General features: G+C 40.6%; 1 protein-coding gene across 1 annotated transcript in view; it reads right to left on the reverse strand.

Moving 5' to 3' along the window:
* SPATA5 (spermatogenesis associated 5) overlaps positions 1-22,870 on the reverse strand; it is a 189,749-nt gene that overhangs the window by 137,713 nt on the left and 29,166 nt on the right. The window contains exons 11-13 of the mRNA XM_032185948.1: positions 20,065-20,274; positions 9,002-9,055; positions 8,521-8,600 (exon numbers count right to left, since the gene is read on the reverse strand). Of these exons, the coding sequence (XP_032041839.1) occupies positions 8,521-8,600; positions 9,002-9,055; positions 20,065-20,274 (344 nt within the window). The remainder of the gene's footprint in view (positions 1-8,520; positions 8,601-9,001; positions 9,056-20,064; positions 20,275-22,870) is intronic.

The following is a 22,870-nucleotide window of genomic DNA, read 5'->3' on the forward strand; positions in this document are numbered from 1 at the left end:
TCTAACAGGTTTCTTAATATTTGGACATAGAAGTTCAAGAAAGCAGTATGTACGATTTCACCTCATGATGAAATTCACTAAGCATCCCCATTGCAAGCCGATGCAAATGTACATTTACATCAGCTGAAAATCTAGAATACTTCCAAAGCCAAGACAATGAATGTTTTTTTCAGAACAGCAGATGTTATTTTCATTGGAAAATATATTTAAATCCAGACCTCCAATTAAATCCTGTCAAGGAGAACAAGCGACTCTCCATCTGCTATTGACTTCAGCAACGCTGAAGCCCATCTGAACACCTTCAGTACAGAATCAGGACCTTAATTCGGTTACGTTGTTAAACTGTAGGCGTGAAAATGCAGAAACTATTCACACAGCAACCTTCTGAGCACTTTTAAATTCACAACAAGCTGGGAAACCAGAAGGAAGTGTGGGAGGCCCTGTCCCGAGGAGCCCAGCGCTGCCCAGATGACCCCACCTCAGGCAGACCTGAGGGGCCGAAGGGGCAGGCCTCAGGAGATGCAGCCGGGATAAATTACTGCAGGGGGATTAATCTCCACACAGCTGAAATCTGTAACACAGGCTTTGTGAGAAGGGAGTGCAGCCCACCCTCTTTTCCAAAACTTCCTATCAGGCAAGATTTACACACAGATAAAAGCTGCCTTTCTTATTTTTCTCTCTAACAAAAGAATTGCAATAACAATCAAAATTTACGGGTTTTAAAAGTATTCTTGGACACGATATCATCTCAAATAATTCCTTCCCTGGAATCTCTGGAAATAATTTCATATCAAAACAAATGCAAAACTCATTGACATGACAGAATGGCTGGCATCAAAAAACGAGCACGGGTTGAAGCAGAGCTCTCTGGCAGGGCTCTCGGCCTCCCCACAGACAAGGGAGGCAGCAGTGTCCTGATGAACCAAAGCCCCCTGCCACCATGTTACCACACCAGCCTCGCCAGTACCATCTGCGGGGTTTTATCGAGTCTGACATTCCTGTCAGGGCTTTGCAGGGGTAAACTGTCAGCAAGGAGCACCTGCCAAGGCGGTCCTCTCAGTCCAACTGCCACGGCCGTAATTAACTGTCATGCTGTTTTATTTCCTTTCCTCACAAGACCCGGTGAAATACAGCTTTGGCAGTTCGAGGTTTTCCACAGTGTTAGAAAATAAAATATCTACTCCAATAGCAATACCAGACAAAAGAACGATAATGGCAGCATCTTGCCTGATTGCAAATTTCAGTCAAAAATCATCAGTAGGGCATTCTGGCCAGCTGAATGGACACTGTCATGCCAGTTAGGAAAAGCAGGCTCCTCCATGCAAATATCCCTCGCTGAAATAGTAATTCAGTCAGAATATTCTTATCGGTCCAGATGGGCTGTATTTCAGCTGTGAACTTTGTTTCCCCCAAATGTTACTGGGGCTTCAAAACTGAAACCTTACTAAATATATTGGGTTTACAGAGATACACATGCTTACATAAGCAGCCCAATATCACTATTTTTCCTATATAACAGCTTTCTGCCCCCCCCGAAAATCAGAACACCTTTAACATCATATACTTATTTCTGCTTATCTATCATAGAATCATAGATTTATTAAGGTTGGGAAAGGCCTCCAAGATCATCTTGTCCAATCATCAACTTACTACCAATGTAACTAAACCATATCCCTAAGCACCAGGTCCAACAAGCTGCAAAACCATCCTCCAGAATTACTAATTGATTCTTCTACACACATAGCAAATGAGGTATTTCATAAAACCAAATGGCATAGCAAGCATACTTAGGCACAAGTAATCATGAAAACACTGGGCCAAATTCACATCTGGCACATGTACAGTATAACTCCCATGCATATTATTAATTCAGACTGCTACAGATGCTAGAGGCTTGGATGTTATTAAAAATCTGGGAAAGAGACACAGCATGCAAATCCTGTGTGTAGTATTATCAGTTAAATCACAGAATCACAGAATAGTTGAGGTTGGAAGGGACCTCTGCAGATCATCTGGTCCAGTGTCCCTGCCAAGCAGGGTCATCTAGCTCACATCTCACAGGATGGCATCCAGGTGGGTTTTGAGTATCTCCAGAGAAGGAGACTCCACAACCTCTCTGTGCAACCTATTCCGGTACTCTGACACCCTTACAGTAAATAAAAGTTTCCTCATATTCAGACAGAAATTCCTGTGCTTCAGTTTGTGCCCATTGCCTCTTGTCCTGTTGCTGGGCACCACTGAAAAGAGTTCAGCCCCATCTTCTTGACACTTGCCCTTCAAATATTTGTATACATTGAAAAGGTCCCCTCTCAGTCTTCTCTTCTCCAATATATTGGCTATTCATAAAGTAAAGTAAAGAAAAGTAAAAACTAGTAAGTGCTAAAACAAAAACCCACTGCCCATAGCAGGGAATTTTTCTGCCTGTATCATCAGAAAAACTCTGGAAGAAGGTAATTCTAAACCCTTTCCTCCATCAGCACCCTACAATTAGTTGTAGTCATACATTACATGCACCTCTATCAGATTTTAACCACTATATTGTTCCGCATCTTCCCTTTTTCCTCAAGACCAAGATTCAAGCCCTACAGAAAGGGCATCTTCAGAGGAATACAGGGGGAAGTCACTGAAATTCTGAGACTGGGTAGAACATTTAACTTTATGGTTACCTCCAGCCTCAAAATGGTGTGCTTCATGTCATTTGGTCTTTAAAGCATTAAAAAAGCACTGAAATATAAAAGAATTCTTATTCCTTGACGGACCTCCAATGTCTACACAAGCTTCCTGAAAAGAGAACACAAGCTTTGTGAAAACTGGAAATAGCGCTCAGCTGTCAGCAGGTGACTTTATAACAAGTGGCCGGACAGCTTTAGCTACATCCTAATTAACCTCCACGTTCATGCAAGCAGCCTCTTTTACACAAATTTCTTATTACTGCAGCTTCCAGAAGTTTGTGAAGTAGGTCCAGAAAAAGGCAACACAACTAAAGGAGAAGAGGAGCCAGTCTGTGATGGGTTTGGAAGCAACAGGCTCTCTTCCAGAGGGCTTTCCTTAAGCACATTACCAAATCCTTAAGTACTAGATGGCAATCCATGGCCTGTTCCCATCTGCCTGCAACCAGACACACATCTATGAAAGATGGACACGGGGCCTTGCCTTCATTTGGCACTGGCACCATCCAGCTGAAACAGGAAGATACTGACATTGGAGTTCTCTTATTCTTTTAACAGTCGTCACCTTAAAAAAAAAAAAAAACAAAAAAACAACACGTGCACCTGATGCACAGTATATTTCCCATTTTCCTTCATTCTGTTTCCCTCAGCATTTTTCCTCTGTGCATTCCTGGAAGTTAATCAAGTTGAAAACTGTAATCAATCATGTCTACCAGGGAAGTTAGAACAGTTTAAATTGGAAGCATTACAGACCTAGAAGTAAGTAACTAGACTGGATTTCATTTCATTATAACAGTATTTAAATATGAGAGGCTTACATTCACCTGGAATAAGTTTCATTTATAAGTTTTAATGACAATTATGTTCTCCTTTGATTTCATTAAAAAAAGACATTTGATGATGATAGTCCTAACCCTGCCAGCAGTTGTAGCCTGCTTGTTGGGCCCATTGCATGGGCAAGCTGAACTTTCTCATAGCCAACACCATACCAGGAAGCAAAGTGGCCACCACTTGTGGCCACTTCTGATCCCTTTAGTCCTGGTATCTATTTCAACTGAGCCTCTGTCAAGAATCCAGACAAAAGGCTCAAATTCATGTTGTCTTTGGTCGAAGCACCTTGCTGCAGGTCAGCCTTGCCACAGCCCTCCTGGGCACTGCAGAACATGCTTATCTACTTAACGGACTTGATTAGTTTCTCTAAATCCTGTAAACACATCCATGCATTTGAATAATCGCAAGAAAAACATCTGTAGATCCAGTCCTGCTTCCACTGATGCCAGTGCAAGTCTTACTGACTTCAAATGGCCACAAAGCTTCAAATGTCAAAATTACAACACAGCCTGGCAAAATTACAATATATATATACACACAGAAAGAAACATGGATTTAAAATACATTGCGATAAAGGATTTTTTTTTTTTGCTGGACAAGAATCTTCATGAGTTTGCTTCAAAAATAAAGGGGTGCAGATATTTATCACATATACATAGCATATGGGTAATGGAATCTGTTAAAACTGCTATTCCAAAACAAATTACAAGCTCTACTGTGCAATTCAGTTATTTCAAAACTTTACTTCTTCACCGCTTGTTAGGCCCAAAGTAGCTTTTTTACAGCTTTTTTCCCCAGATACTATTTTTTTTTTTTTTGGATACCAAGTACCTTACAGAACTCTGACCACAATCACAAAATTTCCAGTGCCTCAACTCTCCATCATATCCAAACAAGGGTGATATTGCCAGGAATCAGCTGACGTTCCCTGATTCAGGGACAACAAGTGCCAACGTAAGTCAGAAGATCAAGCTCCCTGCCTAACATAGCCAGCTGCTAGCATCAGGTCCATCACAACTCAAGTACGGCACAGGAAAGCTGCAGGGAAGCTGCCAATTACACAAGGAAATTTGCATAGATACAGAAGTGTGACTGTATGTTCAAGCGTACAGTGTAAATATGTACTATAATACTCCAGAAAGACATACATCTCAGTTTAAAATCAGAAAATTTATCACAGTCCCTGCTAGAAGCACAGCAGCCATACTATAGAAGAGAAGCTGCCATTCTTTATAGCTTCACCTAGAAGCCTGTGTGCCTCAGAAATTCAGATTGCAAATATTTTAACACCTGAAGTGAAAACAGTACCTCTTTCAGACTTTTTGAGCATTTTAATTTGTGGCTTCGGAATGTAGCCATGCCCACACTCCACTGTACCCCATCATACTGGATAACAGACATCCCTGGCAGAGCATCACCGTATTGTAGTTTCAGTGGGTTGGTACCAAAGCCCTCTCACTTTGTCATTTCTACCTTCACTCCAAAAAAAGTTAGTATTGTTCATCTACCAACTTGTTTTGGCCTTCACTAATCAAATGCAAGGTGCTGATCTTTGTCCCTTGTCCTTAATTTTCCACCTTGGAAACTGTATTTAGCAGTATCACATCAGCCTACATTTCCCATCTCACATTACAAAGATTTGCAGTTAAAGAGGATTTTTTTTTTTTTTGCTTCTGAAAAACAAGAAAAGGAACAAATACGTCCATTGCCCAAAAATTCTAAAAATCCTACTTGTATAAACAAAGTCCCATTTCCAAAGCACATAGATTTCTTAAGTTCAGCAAACAGACTGTCTGTGCTGCATTTACACAGAGCCATGTTCATTCATCACTTTCAAGTCTAATTACCAAGCCATTTCCCTCTTGGCAACCTCTAATGGCCAGAAGAGTTAGGTTTTACATGGTCAGGATAGCAAGGAATAACAAATACCCATAATTCTTCGCAGCTGTGCAATTTGTTAAGAGTCTCGAGCACAGAGCAGGGAAGGGATTACTGAGAGGCAAACATTCCTCCCCGTGTGCTGCTGTATCTGGACCAGCCTTGCGGGTCTCCCTTCAGCACAGCCTCTCCTCCAAAGAGCTGTAACATCAACTTGCAAAAGTAAGGAAAAAAATAAAGTTGTCACCAGCTCACGGAACCTATCACTAATTAAAGCCACGGGAAAAGTTTTCAGGACAGTGGAAAAGACTTTGTGCATCGTGTAGCTCACCTCTCCCAGCACATTAATCCATGAAACATCAGTTTTGTTTGAAATATGTCAAGTGGTAGGTTGCCTGAGCTTCTCCCACAGGACCAATTCACAGTGAAGGATAATTCACCATCTGAACTCTTCCTAATTTTCAGAGGTTTTTCCTGTCTTAATGTAATCATTTTTGCTATTCTAAATTCATTATGTACCTCTACTTTCTTCCCATTTTTTCATCAGTAGATTTATCATTTCTTCTTTAGAATCAGTTATAGTAAATGTCTTCCTTTTTCCTCACTGTCAGTCCATTCTCTTTAAGCTTCCTCTAATACCTCGATATAAACCAGAGTGAAAAATCTTCCAAGAGGGCTTGGATGTACTAGATAGAGGGTTAGACGTTGTATTAAAATTAAGGAATTATGACTTGGGACTGTAAAATAAATAAGACACTGTGGCAGACCTGAGTGCACCTACAGTGTTTGCAATGTCTCGTGCAGTGACAGAGGCTCTGCCACATGATGCAAAAGAGACATTGCACATTATGGTGCAGGCAAGAAGATTCCTCAGCTTTCTTGATCTACCTGCAGCTGGTTACAATAAATTACCCAGTCTATTAATTTGTATGTGCTGATATTAATTTGCATCTGCTGATGAGATGGGATTGTTTAGTGATCTCTATAGAGGGTTGGGAGCAAAACGTTTATGTTTTAAACCCACAAGCTTTAGTCAAATCTAAACAAGTAATAATGGGTTAATGAATATTTGGCAAAGTGCTCTGAAGAGCGTAAGCAATTACTCACTGTTATTTCACATCTGTATATCAGATCTGAACCGTGCATAACACTACTCCCACAGCTTAATAGTTTATGCTTTTCTGTATCTCTGGACACATCCTGTGAGGATCAGGAGAGGGTACCTACCCAGGAAGTTCTGGGATGCAGTGCATTTTCTGCACAAGACCCACAACCCACAGAATCCTAAGTAGGATTTAAACTAAGAGGTAAAACTTTTCCAAAATTGTATCACAGAGAGTTTTTCACTGCCAAGATGGAGAAAACCTATTCAACCAACAGAGAGAACAGGGAGACAATATAAACAGGTGTTTCCTTGAAAACTTCAGTATGGTTAGTAATAGTACAGGAAATGGATCTCCAGAGGCCACAAATCGTTAGCATCTCTAATGCATTTGCAAATTCCTACTGTGCAAAGTCAGCCTGTAAAAAAAGGCCATTTCTAATAAGTGCCTTGTCTGGTTTCCTACACCATTTAATTTCAGATGAATTTTATGAGAACTCTGCTACATATTTTACCTCCCATCTGGTTCAGATTTGACAATGAAATATTTGTGTGTCCCACCCTGTTCTTTTTAAAGCTCCAAAACCAGATGTCTCCAGCGCAACATGACTGCAGCAGGTCATACCACATTCTTCAGCAAGCTGTGCCAGGCCTACTACCCCCCACAGACAGTTCCAGGTAAGGTAAAATTGGGTTATTTACCCCCTAAAAGAATAAAACAAATAAACAAGCTCAATGCCTTTAGGGCATGGGGTGAAAAGGCTGATTAAAATATACTATGTCTTATTCTTCCAGAAGGTTTTATCTTGATGAAGCAGTGTTTCTGAAAACTAAACACATGAGCGTTGCAGCAGAGGGATTTTTTTTTTCCTATTGGCTTGATTCCAGCACACATTTTTGCAACTTCTCTGTTGTGAAAAGCAGGCAGGTGTTTCAGTGAATACCACAGGGTGGCTAGCGTTTCTAGGAAGTTTACAAATGTCACAGTTGCATACACTGCATATGAGAAGGATGCTGATGGGGATGTCTTATATCAGCTTTTGCAGTTTCAGCAGAGAATGTTTTCATTTTCTTAGTAGTTTCACAGGGCAGCTCTACGCTACACAAGACGACATCTCCTTTTAAGTAAACAATTCTAGTTGCTGAAACATCAGAATGACTGATGTCTTTAACCCATTTTTGCAGATATAAATGGCCCCTTCACAATACGGAGGGATCTGTATGGATGCCAAGGTAGCTTCTTTTCCAGAAACATGATGGAAAACTGATGCTTCTTTAAACTAGATAAATACTTTCTACATGCATACATGTCATAGTTCTTCATGCAAATCAAACAAAGCAGAAAAAAACACGTAGCTGTTCACTAGAAAAATTATTTTATGAAAAACATGTCCCCCAAGAAAGACTACTTCCATAGCCTGTCAAATTTTAAATGCCACAGCAGCAAATAAAACCTGCTATAATACTCCCTCAGACAAAAGCTAAACATCTCTCATATTGTAAGAAGATTGTTAGCTGCTTGCAGAAGAATCCCTTTTTAAGGTAACACGTAAAAGGACATACGCGCTTCTAAATTTTTTGATGAAATTTGTCCCTGTCTAGCAAAATGCTTGAATGTGAGTTTAAATTTAAGCATATGAGTAGTCTCTCTGGAAATCCCAGAGTTATATAGCATATGATCATTTGCTTTGCTTGATGGAGGCACTATACTAGGACGGTACAACAACCCTGGGAAAAGAAAGGAGTTAGTTACTGGAAATAAACGCAAGTTAAAACCACAGAAAAGAGCCGAAGGGCATGAGAACCAGTAGAATCCTTCCTGCTAATGACATGAGAAAGGATGAACTCCACCAACTTACCTGTTTATGCCAAGTGAAATACTCTTATAGTTAAGTCACAAACACTACTCTTCTGCATGTGGAATGATTTTATTTAATAAAATAATTCTAGAAAGACAATATACTTGTGATTGCACAATGTAAAATACAAAGTAAATTATCAGAGAATGATGTCTGTGATTTTTGTAACAGGGTTACTTACCTTCCCCTTTCAACTGCCAGCGCATCTATTTCATCAAAGAAAAGAATTGAAGGAGACACCGCTCTGGCTTTCCTAAAGATCTAAAAAAACAACCATGAAGCACTCAGTTTTAAGGCACTGAATTTTTTTTTACATACTGCTGTCAACCCCTGCACACCTCAAAAGCTACAGAACATCGCAGAACAGACATAAGCTTTGTGATCATTTTTTAAAAACTGACCTTTTATTATATTTTTATATTCCTGATCCTGTGTAACACAGGCTTATAGTGAAAATTACTACAGGATCCCTAATCTGATGTGCATCACTAGGCTAGTGCAGGATGAAGTTAAACAGCACAAGGATCCCTTCTGGTTGTTGTTTGGTCGTTTAAAAAAATTAAACCAAAAATTTTTTGGAAAATTTAAAGATAACCTTATAAACACAGAAAAATTTGAATGCCAAGAAAAGTGAACATCATGTATAGCTTGCACTTTCTCACCTCTCTCACTGCTCGTTCAGACTCACCAACATATTTATTCATCAGCTCAGGTCCCTGTAAAATTAAGAAAAATAAATGTTTTAAAATACATATTATATTTACATCCTAAATGACTGTCAAAATCTCCTAGTGTTACATTACTGATAAACTTACAAGGAATTTTGACAATTTGCCACTTGCAAAAGTCTTACTTGTGCATTTTTCAGCTTACCTTCTACCTATACCCAGTTTTCTTGCATTTATAGCACTGTGCATGCAAGTAACTATGCCTGTAGGTTAATCCTCTTACTACAGTGCTTACCTAGTACTTTAATGAGAAACAGCACTAACCAAAAAAATAAACACTTGGGGGTTCTCAGGAGTTGTGGGATCAACAACAGCAACAAGGGGGCTGCAAGTCAGCCAAAAAGATCGTTTATGGAAAAGCATTTACTTGTACACTCAACATGCATCCTACCTAGCCAAGCACTGAAGCAGTGACTTAAAACCATGTTTAACAACACTTTTTTGAATCAGACAGCCTGCAAGTCCAGCAAGGAGCAGCTGCCATAGCAGCACACCTGAAACCCATCCATGAGGCACTCCATCCCCAGCAAGAAAGCTGTTCAGTGTCTTCACTGATTTGCATTCCTTCTCCTCTCTGCCAAGCACAATTATTAGTGCCAGCTGCTGCGGTGCCTGTTTATACTCACAGCCCTGTCCACCAGGAAAAGACCGGAGACCACAGGGTCAGTGCTGAAGTCTTGAGCAAGTACTTACAATTACAAAAAGCAAAACAATGTAGAATTCTCAGAGCATTTTCTGTTTTGCTGTATCCCGTAGGACAGGCTGCTAAAATAACGCTTCTTAATGAGGCTAAGATTCTCATGGGATTGGTAATGACTCATTGACTTCAGCCTGGTTTGCATCAACATTGACCTGCAGCCATGACCAGCGATGATTATCCACTGCCCTGAACAAAACGAGCCAGTGGCTTCGGTCTGTTTTCCAGGGAACAGGTGCCCTCATAATTTCACCAGCAGAAACAACGTCCTTCACAGCTGGAAAACTGCACAACCTTCCTGTGCTTCAGTGCTATGAGCACCTTCAGGCAATGCTCTGTGCTGAGCAGTAAGGCAGCTTCAAACAGCAGTTATGCTGGAACCAGGAATGTGTGGCAGACATACACCAGCAGTGACAGAGCTTCTGGTGGTCCCTCTTCCAGCAGGACCACCTGGTCTTTGTACCCGGATGGGTAGAACACACATCTTTTACTCCGAAAATGTAGCACACTGTTTTTTTGCAGCCTCCCCTCTCCACTCTCATTTTCAACCTTGCAGTATGTTAGCGCACTGACTTTATCCTGACACTGGCACCACTGGAAAGCACCTCTGCAAATGTTTGGGGACGGACGTATATTGTAATAAGAAAAGCATAAGTTATCTGGTATCAGCAAAGCATATTGGCTATGCCACAGTACTATTTTTTATTTTATTTTATTTTTTAGTGTGGTCCATTACCCATAGGGCCAGGTGAGACACAGCAGCAGCCAGCCATACAGGTAAAGCCAACTGTGTAAGGGCTGAAGAAGAGTACCGTATGCCTTGCCAGTAGGAAACAGAAATGATACAAGCGCTGCTACCTTCCACATCCATCCTTAAAATTACTGCTGCAGTATCTAAAGTTAAAATGGCACCTGTAGGCTTTCAACAACTTCAAAGTCTATTGGACGCCTGTATAGGAACAGAACTGTTTAGACACATAACTCAGGAAGGACGAAGAAAAGGAAAAAGGAAGGTGAGAAAGTGATAGAGAGTAATGCAAGGCCTTTTCCTATATTCACTGCGAACATCAAAGATGAGGAGCAAGCAGCCGTTTGTGCAGAACAGGCTTCTAGCTCTAATAGACAGCATCCAGCTGCCCTGGGCCCTTGCCATTCATCATGTTCATTGCAGATGAGAAATGTGATAGAGTGGGCCTAGCAACTGCCGAAGTAACAAGACAGCAGCTTTCACTTTCTGTCTAGCTTTTTGTCAAATCTCCGCAGATTTGACCCAGGATTACAGATTTCTCCTACTACCTTTTTCTCAGAGCTTCTCTCTCATGCCCTTGTTCCCACAAACTGTCTTCATCCACATCAGTATTCTCATGGAAGCCAACATCACTAACATCAGAGCCAACAGTGTACTCCTCTAGTATGACAAACAACATCAAATAGTCTGACATTTTCTCTTCTTTTGTCTGAGCAAAAAATACTTAAAACCAAAACTACTCCCTTTGTGCTTTAAGGTACAATATAATTTCAGATGCATGGAGTTTTATTTTTAATTACGCATTAAAATATGATCAAGGCAACATCAAAGCAATACATAGTGTTTAAAATGTTTCCAAAGAGAATTATTTTGAATGTATGGTTTTGCTGTAAGCTTTAACATGAAGTTTTTCTCAATTTTTCTCTTCATTAAGCAGCAATACCAGGTTAAAGACCACTATGTATTAATGACCTGTGCCCTATGGAGAATTTTCATCAAAGTTGATTTGAAGAAGGTCTCATAGTTTACCACTCACCAACAATACCAGAACTGCCATTCAGAAACATGTCTTTTATTACAAGCAGCTTAGAGCTCTTATTATATACGGCAATAAAAGGAAAAGACTCCAAAGTGAAAGAAAAAGCACACCAAAGAAGAGGAATTGGTATACGTTTCATCTAATGCAAACACTTGAAACCACAACACAAAAACTAGAAACGTTCAAAGAAGCTGGATGTAGGAACTGAACTGGGTTAGCTCTGGTCCAAGCCAAGCTGAACGTCTGCCTTACCCTGTGTGCAAACAGGTTGTCCTCTGGCTGAGATGGATGGCCGCTCTTCCCAGGGAGCGGTCTGTATGCCAAGCAGCCCAGTGGCCATCACCAAGCTGCTGGCTGACAGCTAAGCACTGCTTCCAATTTTCTGAAAGTTCACCTTCTCTTTTCAGGAAACTCATTTAGAAGTTGGAGACTATTCAAGAAATGCCAGGAGATTTTTTATTATTATTATTTTTCAATGCTTTTCTATTGCTTTTAAAAAAATCAAATGACATGAACCGCACTTATTCAGCAAATTGACAGTTGGTGAAACATCATTTTTGGCCTGGAGGTGACCATAATGATTCCTTTAAAAGCTGTTTACAGCTGTTGATATACTGACCTAGAGGTGCTAGTAACAAATGGTACAGTTTAATGATGCATAGCTCTGCTCTCTTCTGCAAGAAGGAATCCTCCCTATGAAAGGATGGGAAGAAATAAAACCTGCTCCTTCTGGTCATTTGCACAGTGACTCCAAAACCAGCAAAAGATTTGGAGGAGGAAATTGGCAGAAGTAGCTGTAGCTTAGCCATGCATATAAGCATACCATTTGTGAGCTACAACCCAGAACAATAGTATAAAATCTGCCAATTCAGGCATGCTGCATACTGCTGAGTTTTGTTTATTCAGCCTCAAAATAGAGAGAGTTGTTTCCATGCATGCTCTGTTGAAAGACTATCCCATCCTCCTTTACAAGATGCATTCCCCTTCTGTCATGATGCCTCCCACGTGTTTATCATCTGGATTGGGTGTAGATTTTTCTCTTATATTGGTAACCCTTTTTATAGATATAAATTGGTAGCCCTTTTTATATAATATATAAATATGTATTTATATACATAAAAGAAAAACATCCTTACATTTTAAATATGATCAGAATAAACTCTTGAAAGATTAACTGCTCAAAAGATAAAACCTCTGCTTACAGGCTGCAACACAAGATAAGCTTATGTACACATTGTTATGACAGAAGTTCTCAGTATTTTCAAACGGCAAGGGCAACATCTGGTATCCCTGAAGTTAAAGAGTATCAGAGAGTATCAGTAATTTTTCTAATCAGTGCTTAAAGCCACTTGGGGATTTTTTCCACCTGAAAATACTAGGGTAATGACTTTCAACTGATAAGAAATTTAATCTGTGACTTTCCTCTCTCTCTCTCTCTTTTTTTTTTTTTTTTTTTTAACTGTTGTGACAATCAGGTAAGTTATGTACTTATGCTTGAAGAAATTATTAAACAGACATTAAAATATCAGTCAAATAATTAACGTTTAATTTCAAATTAAGTATACAGGAACAGAGCTCTGCACAGTGAACCTCAAAAAAAATAAAGCTTCATGTCAAAGCAGTTCTGAACTCCTTAAAATGCATACCCAGGGCAAGGTTTATTTGCCCACATGCAGACATCTGCATCTGAGTTAGACATTCACACTAACTGATTTGGACAGACAGGCATCTACCTTGCAGATGCGATCCACATCACTCTGATGTGCTAATTTCTCAGCCTGCCAGAGTAGCGCCTACAGCCAGCTCAGATGAGCAAAGCGTGATCCCAGCCACCACCAGCACAGCCTTCATGGGTTAGATGCAACATTTCGGCTTCCCCCTCCCCAGTTTCATGACAGTGCAAGTGAGAGAACCTACTGTCACATCAGCAACCGGTTTGGAAGAACTCCTAAATCAGTTATCTTGGTTAAGCTGCATTTTAGACAAACATTCAGTAATAAAATGCAGTATATTGCTTGCTAAGAATAAAGCCTCCTTCTTCTCTTTAATGCTGTTTAATGACTTAATCTGCATCGCTCAGATTCTCAGCAGCCTGTAAACCCCAGGCTCAGTGCACTCACCGTTTTAATCACTTCCTCTCCCTCTGCCCTGCATACCAAAGGACCTTAAAAAAACTTGTTGGCACCTGTCTGGTGTTTTAAAAACTTCAAATTAGACAGGTGCTTGTGGGCTCAAAGTATCTCAGGGAATGGCTGGCAAAAAATTGTGAACTGTGGTCCTTGCAATTAAGTCTCTACCAGCAGCGCCATCAAACTGCTAAGGCACTTTCCTTTATCGACCTTGTTCGCCTTCTGTCTTGACCAGCAAGCTTTAGCAACAACCTGTCTGGGCTTCTTCATGTAACACAGAAGCCAGGATTTGTAGTGTGCAGTGAACTGATGGGAAACATTGAATTAATTCATGGCACATTCGGAGAGGGCCCTGTTGGGCACAGCCTCCATGATGGTTTGTCAGGACTCGGCGCAGGCACCGGCACCGCAGTATCAAGGGAGAAATTCTGTGGGGGCAGAGATGAAGCAGACCCAACAGCACCCCATCCCACCCACCACAAAGGCCCCTTTGCAAGTCACTCGTGTCCAACACGGATTTTCAGCGCCCCTTCCTATTCAGCACTGCATTTCCCTACAGCGCCAGCACTCGGGCCCAAAGGCTGCCATCCACTACTCTGTTTAGGACCAGGCTTGTTACCAGAAGGGCACTATCCATGTGGGATCAACCGCAATATGGTGAAAAAAAAGGCAGGAAATCAGCCATCCATGCTGCAAAACATACTCAGAGCCATACTTCACTGCTCCAGCAGCACCCGATCCCCTGACTGCCATTTTACCACATCCCGACTGCTGACAAACCTGGCAACTTCAAGAGGGGGAAGCTACGTTCATTAATCTTGCAAAGTAATTGAGAAGGGAGAAGGAAACTGAGATGGGAGATTATTTCCAAATCATTTTCTGTCTGCACGTTCACTGTTGGAAATCTTAGGGTATGAATGGAGGAATGCCTTATTTTCAGTTGAGTAAAACATGCAGATAGCCTGAGCACCCACAGTGTTCATAAAGTATCTCCAATTGCTCTCCCTTGTGGAAATATTAGAGCATTTTCAAAGTATGTTGTCTCATTATGCGCTAATTAACTAGCATGTTGCTGTAAATGTGTTACTACACAAATAAATATAACTATATGTAAATAAAATTTTCAAATGTTATTGGATGTTTGCCAGTTTCCCATAAAACCACAACGCTTCTTCATTTTTAATCTTATATGCATCGCCCAGCCAGTCACAACCACCCAACTTTCTTATTTCATTCTTTTACTCGCAGAAATCCCCGTCGGAAGGCTAAACTATCTTCCCAAAATTCAGTGACAGTTCTTCACAAAGCAAAGCAGGCAGCCTTTCCAAGCCTCATTAATCTGTTTTAACTGCCCCAGCCAAGAGCTGAAGGGAAAAGCTGAGGAAACTTCAATTGGAAAATATTTTGACGTAATTGACCCAGATGACAAACTAAACTTAAGCACATGTCAAGCACGGGGAGTGGTACAAAAGCATCTGCAGGGTGATACAGGAAGTTAAATCAAGCCAAGGTGAAGTCAGAGCTCCGAGAACAGTGTATATTTTTGTAATTACTGCTAATTGAAGAAAAGAAAAGATGCCTGCAGCCCAAACTCTTAAGTAACGGAAAGTAAAATGCTGGGAATAATTTCTAACCTGTTTATTTTTGTCTATCGCAGTTAGAGCTCCTAACAAACAAAACTTATATTTTAGAGCAATATATTACATATCACCTGCTTGCTATTAATGTTCTTAAATGCTACTTACCATCATGTTTTCTTTTGTTTTGTTTTTTAATATTGCTTTCATGCTTTATCATATTTACAACAATTATTGTGTCTCACTTAGACAGCTGAATTCTGAGAGATTTAACTTTTGCAAATCTTAATTTTCTGTAGGTCTAAGCTGTTTTCTGTCAGTATCACTAAATGAGTTTTTGCTTTAGTTTTGCTTTGAAACAGAAAAATATTAAGAAGCACTGAGCAGCAAGAGGAAAAATGATGCTTCTAAAACCATTATGAACATATACAAGTTGCATAATTTTTCTTGGTATTTATTTTGTAAACTTGGGTAATCTGCTTGTTGGACAGAAAGCAGAACTCAAAATCCCTTGTTGATACAACCCTGAGCAAAAGCCTTCCAATATCAGCAGAAAGTCTCCCTCTGACTTTAGCAGGCTGAGTAAGTACAAGGTAATGCAGGACACCATCACCAACAAACGTCCCTTCTGGTACACTGCATCTTGGGCTATAAAAGGGGCAAAAGGATTTTCCAGTCCCCATGGTCCTTCTGGGACTGGCAGCCAAAGAACAGCTTGTACATGGCTGATGGACTTTATCTGGGTAGGTGCTACAGCGGTGCCTCATCAGCCTTACAGTGTAAGAGCAAGCTTCAGCGTTCATTTCAAAACAGGTTAATACAAAAAAGTACAATGGCATCGTTGTTAGTAAAGTTAACCAAATAGATATCATAACAACAAAGAGAAAATAAATAAATAAAAATCAGAGATTGTCTCTCTGCAAGTTGCCTCCCAGGAGGCTAACAGAAAATCCATGAAGAAATGTAATATTCATTAGATTCTTAGCACAACATAATGACACAGGATTTCCTAAAAATAAAAAATAAAAAAATCCAATTGGTCAGCCATAGCAAAATCTAAACAAAGATGCAAGCCAAATGCTGATAAAATTATCATCATTTCCCAATCTATGGAATACAGCAAGATATGGAAGTTTCCTCCCCAGACTACTCTTACAGTATCACCTTAAAATCTCAGAGATCTAATCAACATACATCTCTAAAAAGCAGCCAGTCAAAGCTGACCCTAAGTGCACAAACTGTCAAAAAGTACAGAGAGATAATCACCAAGTAAACAGTGAAATGAAGCAGAAAAATCGGAGAAGCAATGCAGTAATATTCAATTCCAGAAAATTAGATCACGTCTAAAGCAAAAATGTCACATGTAGTTATATATCACAAAGAGGTGTCATCAGCCTGGCAGAAGTTGAAAATTATATCCCCCATCCTATTAATATTTATAGGCCTAATATCTGCATACAATTTTATTTTCCGTTGGTGAAAGACACATAAAATACATCTCTGAGGAAAATTACAAGCTTTTGGGCCTGCACAAGAGGAGCATGGAGAAGGACAAGAGTGCACGGATGGCTGATATGAAAAAGAATTCAATCAGATCAGAAATTGTCAATAAATTAAGAGTGATGTTCAACTACCAAAGAATGAAACAATTATCTTAGTTCACTCTTTCACCCCATCTCCTACTTGCTTATCTCCATGACTGCAAAACACCAAAAACTCCAAGAAGCTGAGAAAAATTCAGCTGTCTTTTGATAACAGATTTTGGGCAAAAAAGTATCAAGATGATCACTAACCCCCTGAAAAGCCTCAATGCTACAAGAGATACAGACAAAGGGATGATAGGAAAGAACAGGAGGAGCCATCTCCTAAAGAGCAATTGACAACCTCCCTCCCAATAAATTTAGCAGATACACTGTAAGGGAGACAAAGGACGACAGTCCAGTAAAGGAATAAAAATACATGATTCCCCTTAGGAATTATATGCAAGATAGCTCTGTAAAAACAAACAAGCAAAACAACTGCTTTTCTCTGGAAAAGCGAAAGGTCACCGATCTTGATGAAAATACAGCTATAAAAAGGTTTTGGCCAGATATCAAAGAGCGTGTTTACAATAGGGCACATTCATTGTAATGCTAACCATTCAAACTTCACAATAGATTTTAGAGAGAACAGGATGCAACGTCAAACATCTGTTATCACATTATTTTCTTCGTCTCCTCTGCCCAGAAATTACATCTAGACTTTGCCTATCTCCCAGACCAGGTTAGAGACAAGTCAGACGCACGCCGTTTGACCACGTCTCATATGGCGTTGTGACAGCCAGCTGCTCCTAAGACATATGGAAACATCACGTTTTAGGAAATTACAGACACCCCAGACGAAGTACCTTACTTAACAGGGGCAGCTGGCCAAACTGGAGAGACATTGCACAGACACATCTGGACGAGGAGCGCAAAGCCCTCCCCGAGCCAGGGAGATGCCAGCTGCACCCCAGTGGCACGACCAGCCGAGGTGAACACTGTCACCCCTTCTGGAAAGGGACAGATTTACTGTGTCCACATCGCTTAAACATGGTGTGCATAGTGGGGCCACCTTCCAAAAAAAATCACTGAACCAAGTAAGCAGTTCCCTCTCAGGTTTCAGACACAGGGGAGAGAGGTGTCATCCAGCCATGGACTCAGATCCATCGCCAAAGCACAGTCTCCTGCCCACGGAGTGTCCCTGCCACGGACCAAGAACCTGAGCCCCCTGAGCTATACTGCCAGAGCACACACAACCTACTGGCTGTATGGCAGACACTTTTCATCAGGATTGCTTATTTAGGGCAGGACCGACTGGAAGGAAAATGCAGGTCTGAAAAGTAAATTATCACAAACAGGCTTCCATTTCAAAAAGCCTGATATCAGTTCCAGAGATGGATATTTGAGACACGATGCAGAGAAAGGGAAAATTAACAGAACCCCTAGCTAGGAAGAAAAATTCTCTCTCTCTCTCTCAAAATCATATTCATCTATTTTGGATTTATTGCAGGAATACATGCAGTGGAAATGAATTCATGCCTGTTGTGCTTTAAGAAGTGCTACAGACAATGATGTTTAACACATTTAGTACATGATGGATGTTGCCTTTTCTGTCCAGGAAGCAAACGTGAAGTTAGGGAAAGTGGGCTGTGTTCCCTTCCTGGAGTCAACACATCCAAGGCTGGACACACTCCAGAGATGTGCCTCTTGGAACATCTGTACATTGAATATTCGACCAGTTCCAGGCCCAGGGCTTTAAGCCGACAGGGAATAAAAGGCACTTTCCCCGAGCCAGCCCTTTCTGCTGCAGCTTATCAGGGCTGGGGGTTTGCACCCTGGAGAAACGCTGCATTGCTGTATAAAAGTATTTCATATCAGTGCACCTTCCCGATCTTTTACGTATGGACCATACAGCTGCATCAGCTATTTTCAGCGATTAAGATAGAGTGATGAATATACCATGGTGCCAATGCTTAGTTGTAACTGTTTTTTTTTTTTTTTTTGATGGTGTTTTTTTTTGTTGTTCATTTTGTTTGGTTTTGGTTTTTGTTTTCCAGATGGAGACTTTTATTTCCTCCCCTTTCAGCCCTCAGTGCTTTGGGCAAAACAAAGAAAGAATGTTTCCTTAAGCGGTGCAGGAGGAAAAGGTTACCTTGTTTACCAGTAACCAGAGTACAAAGACCGACTTTGTCTTCAGAGAAGAGGCAGGAAAGCTAGCGTTTCTGAAGGGCTGAGGTTTCCAAGGCTGCTCTTGTTGGTGTGACCGTGACCCAGAGGCCTGTCTGCAGCACCAGGAGGCAGCGGCAGCGCAGGGCTGCTGGCTGCAGGGTCAGCGCAACCGCCTCTGCTTCCAGAGCCACATTCACAACGCGATTGAAAGGACAGGCAGAGGAGGAAGCTGCGCAGGAACTAGCAACACAGAGAGCTTTGTGAGCGAAGAGATGGTCAACAGAAAAGAGTACGTGATCACACTGTTGAGGAGGAGATACTTTTAAAAGAAAAATACTTAAACAAATGTTTTTTCTTGCACTTCATTAACATTCTGACACAGCTGCAAGACTACCCCATGTGGAATCGCTCTACTATCTTTTTTCCCTCCTATGCGCCGAAGCTCCGTATTATTATTTAATAACCTCCACTCATGTATTTTCCATATGACCCGCAGCAATCAATTTCATAGGCAATTTCTCTGTGTTTCTTAATGCTGAGAGAACATACCACTTATCCAAGAGTATTCCAGATATAACTGATTTTGCAAACTTTCTGAGAAATAATGGAAGAGAATGATTTCCCCTGAAAAAGGACTAATAGGGCAAGAAAAATCTGTAATATAACACAAGTAGTAAGATGAAGAAAGCAACCATTCTTAAGGAATAAAAAGGAATGTAAGAGTTGAGATGGTATTATCTCCATGCAAGCAATTATTGCAGCAAGAATATCTATCCACTATCCAAAGTTGCATATTGCTACCATTGTTTTAAGAATTTGTTTCCATTAAAAAAGTTTTTAAAATAATGCTAATAATTAATATTTTTCACCAGAATAAGAGAGGCATTTAAATGCCTCTGTATGGCTTAACCCCCCTCATTCTAAGAAAACACAAGTGTACAGGAAGCAAGTAGTCCTCTTCACAAGAAAACACAAACCTCGTTTGATATTTACAAGGGATTTTCTGTAGCAGAGGTAATTATCAGAAATGCCAGGAGCCACTGGATTCTAGCACTGAAAATTGGTAAATTGTGAACTGTTATCCCAGAGTTAAGAAACCATAAGATTAAATGTCCTACCTTCACTGCCAAGAAGTTGAGGCCACTTTCATGAGCCAAAGCTTTCGCTATCATTGTTTTTGAGCATCCAGGAGGTCCATAAAGCAGCACACCTTTGGGAGGCTGAATCCCCATTCGGATGAAGGAGTCGGGATGTTTGAGAGGCCATTCAACTGCCTGTTTCAATTTCAGCTTGACATCTTCTAGTCCTCCTATGTCTGACCAAGATACCTGCAAAGCAGACCATTTTGTTGAACTCACGCAATGGAAAAAAATAAAAATTAAAAATAATAAAATAATAACATCACCATACAGGAAACAATACTTTCTATGATCATTAGTGAGTCACAGCTCCGTTTTCTCTCCCTTAATATGATGCTGATGTATAATTTCTAAATTACTTTGTTGTCTTCCTTGAAGACTTAATGAACCCAAGAAGGTTTTACCTAGCGCTGCAGAGTAAGGCCCTGGTCCCAGCTGCATGACCCCCCTAAGCTGAACTTTTGGGAGCTCCTCCAATTGCCAACGCCACCGCTCCTATGTATGACTGGGCACTTGAGATTTGAGTAGAAGCTTAAAAATAAACAAGCCACCAAACAGACAGCTATCTATGGAAATAAACAACATTCAAACACAACTGCATTTAATTTTTTTCTGCTGAAGACACCAGACAGGCTCATCACTGGGAAATCACTGGATACACTGGGAAACCACCAGTGCGTTCTATCCAAAACAGCAGATGGATCTAAAACCTGCTACACTTCTCTGTCTCTACACAAGCCTAAGAAGTTACCCCAGCCCTTTCTTTGTTCTGCCACCATCCATTCCTGTCCACCTCAAACAGTAAACATATCAAGATGGACCTAAATCAAATGATCTGGTGTCTTAAAACACTCTTCCAAAAATTTGGAAGATGTAAGGCACCCTTCAACTCCAGAAAGACAGCTAAACTTGCAAGGCTGGCAGAGTATAACCAAGACACAATGCATCACCTCTTGCCCGACTCTGAAAATTGCCATCACTCCTGGCTCATCCCAATTGCTATTTGCCTGATACCATAACAAACTGGAAACTCAAACTGGAAAGTCCCTGAACCAGGGGACCCAATTCAGTCTACTACTGAAGAGGAAGAAAAAGAACATTTGTGAGTGGTGCAAGCACTTTTGTGTAAGTACAAGCAAACTGCAAACCAAATAAAACTTCTCTTCTATTGTCAGTCTTTGACATAGAAGAAAATTACAAAGATAAGGGAGAGTAAACACAGAAAATCAACACATAGGGGTCAACCCCTCAGAAGTACTGCGAGATTAAAGGCTAGCTGGAAGGTGAGGAGCTGCTGATTTGCTGCCAGCAGAACATGTTGTCTCTCATACTGGGAACATGCTACAAGAACTCTAGAAAAAAAATCCCTGTGTTTCTTCTTAGTGACTAACAGCTTCTGGTTCTTTGGTTCTTAAATAAATAATTACTTTATAAGCCTGAGGAAGTAAGAAATATGTACAGCTGATAGCCACTGCCCACTGAGAAGGATCTGAGGGCAGAGGGATATGCCAAGGGTTGAATTCCTTTATTTGGGGGAGGGAGGAATGGGACAACACTAAAATGGAAAAGAAATGAATTCAGTAAGGTCAGAGCAAAGGTAAGACTGAATCAGATACAGCAGAATAACCCAGTAGCAGAAGAGAGGACAGGGCTTTAGGATTTTAGTGGGGGAATTATCAAAGTGGCAGGCCAGTTCCCATAGATTGAAAGCCAATTTTTGCAACCTGCCAATATTTCTTTTTGAATTGAAGTTTCAAAGTGGTATTGTGGGGGAAAAAAAAGCAAACACAACACCTTTCTGTTGCTGTTCCATAATACCAGCAAGACCACCTGCACAAATCAGATTAAAGGAATAGATGAAAATGAGCTGCACACAAGTCTCTAGTTTTGAAATAAAAGCATATGTCTGAATTCATCAAAAACAGTTAAGTGAGAAGCTCCACAACAGTGCGGAAGGGAAGAGGAAAAGAGGAGCACAAATTCATATCACCAAAAATTGACCTCAGCGCCTTGGGCTCCCAACACAGTTGAGACTGAGAGAGAGACAGAGCTTCACAGAGCAACGCAGCCTGATTATCAGCCGCCTTTCAGAAGTCCCGTATGTGGTCATCGCTCACCCAGCTTCTCCCTCTTTCCTTCAGTGGGAACAAACATGGTGATGAGATGTCTAACTCAGGCACCTCAGTTAGGTGCCTGAAGTTGGAAAGAATCCTCCCTTCCTGCCTGAATTTTCACAATAAGAGGTAACGAATGCAAAAGAGATAATAAATAGAAAATCAGAGATAGTCATTCCTATCATAATGTCTTTATATCTAGACAAAGGGATTTTGGCAAACACAAAGGAAAAACTTCTGAAAATGAATTAAGACACCAGGAATTTCCTACAACTTTCAGCAACAGTGGCAAAATCCATTAGTGGTACTTTGCACACACAAAAGCCAGGGAGAAAACACCTACATGTTGTTTTCACCCTGTTTCAAATATGCAGACTATCGCACAAGCCTTCTGAAGTGCTATTCAAATGACTTTTAGGATCCCCTATATGTCATTTAGCATCAACAAGAATAACAGAAGTAGACATACAAATAGGATCACTAAATGTGAGCTTGCAAGGTACGAGTTATAAAAGAAAATAGTTCACCAGGCAAAAATTCAGTCAACTTATGCTGAACTTCTATAATACAGGGCAGAATTCAAAAAAAGCAATGGTAAAAGCAAAAATAGCTAATTACACATTACATTCACATTCTGGTCAAGTCCAAAATGAAGTACATGTCTCCTCATT

This window comes from Aythya fuligula, chromosome 4, assembly GCF_009819795.1.
Source record: "Aythya fuligula isolate bAytFul2 chromosome 4, bAytFul2.pri, whole genome shotgun sequence".
In the NCBI taxonomy this organism is placed as follows: Eukaryota; Metazoa; Chordata; class Aves; order Anseriformes; family Anatidae; genus Aythya; species Aythya fuligula.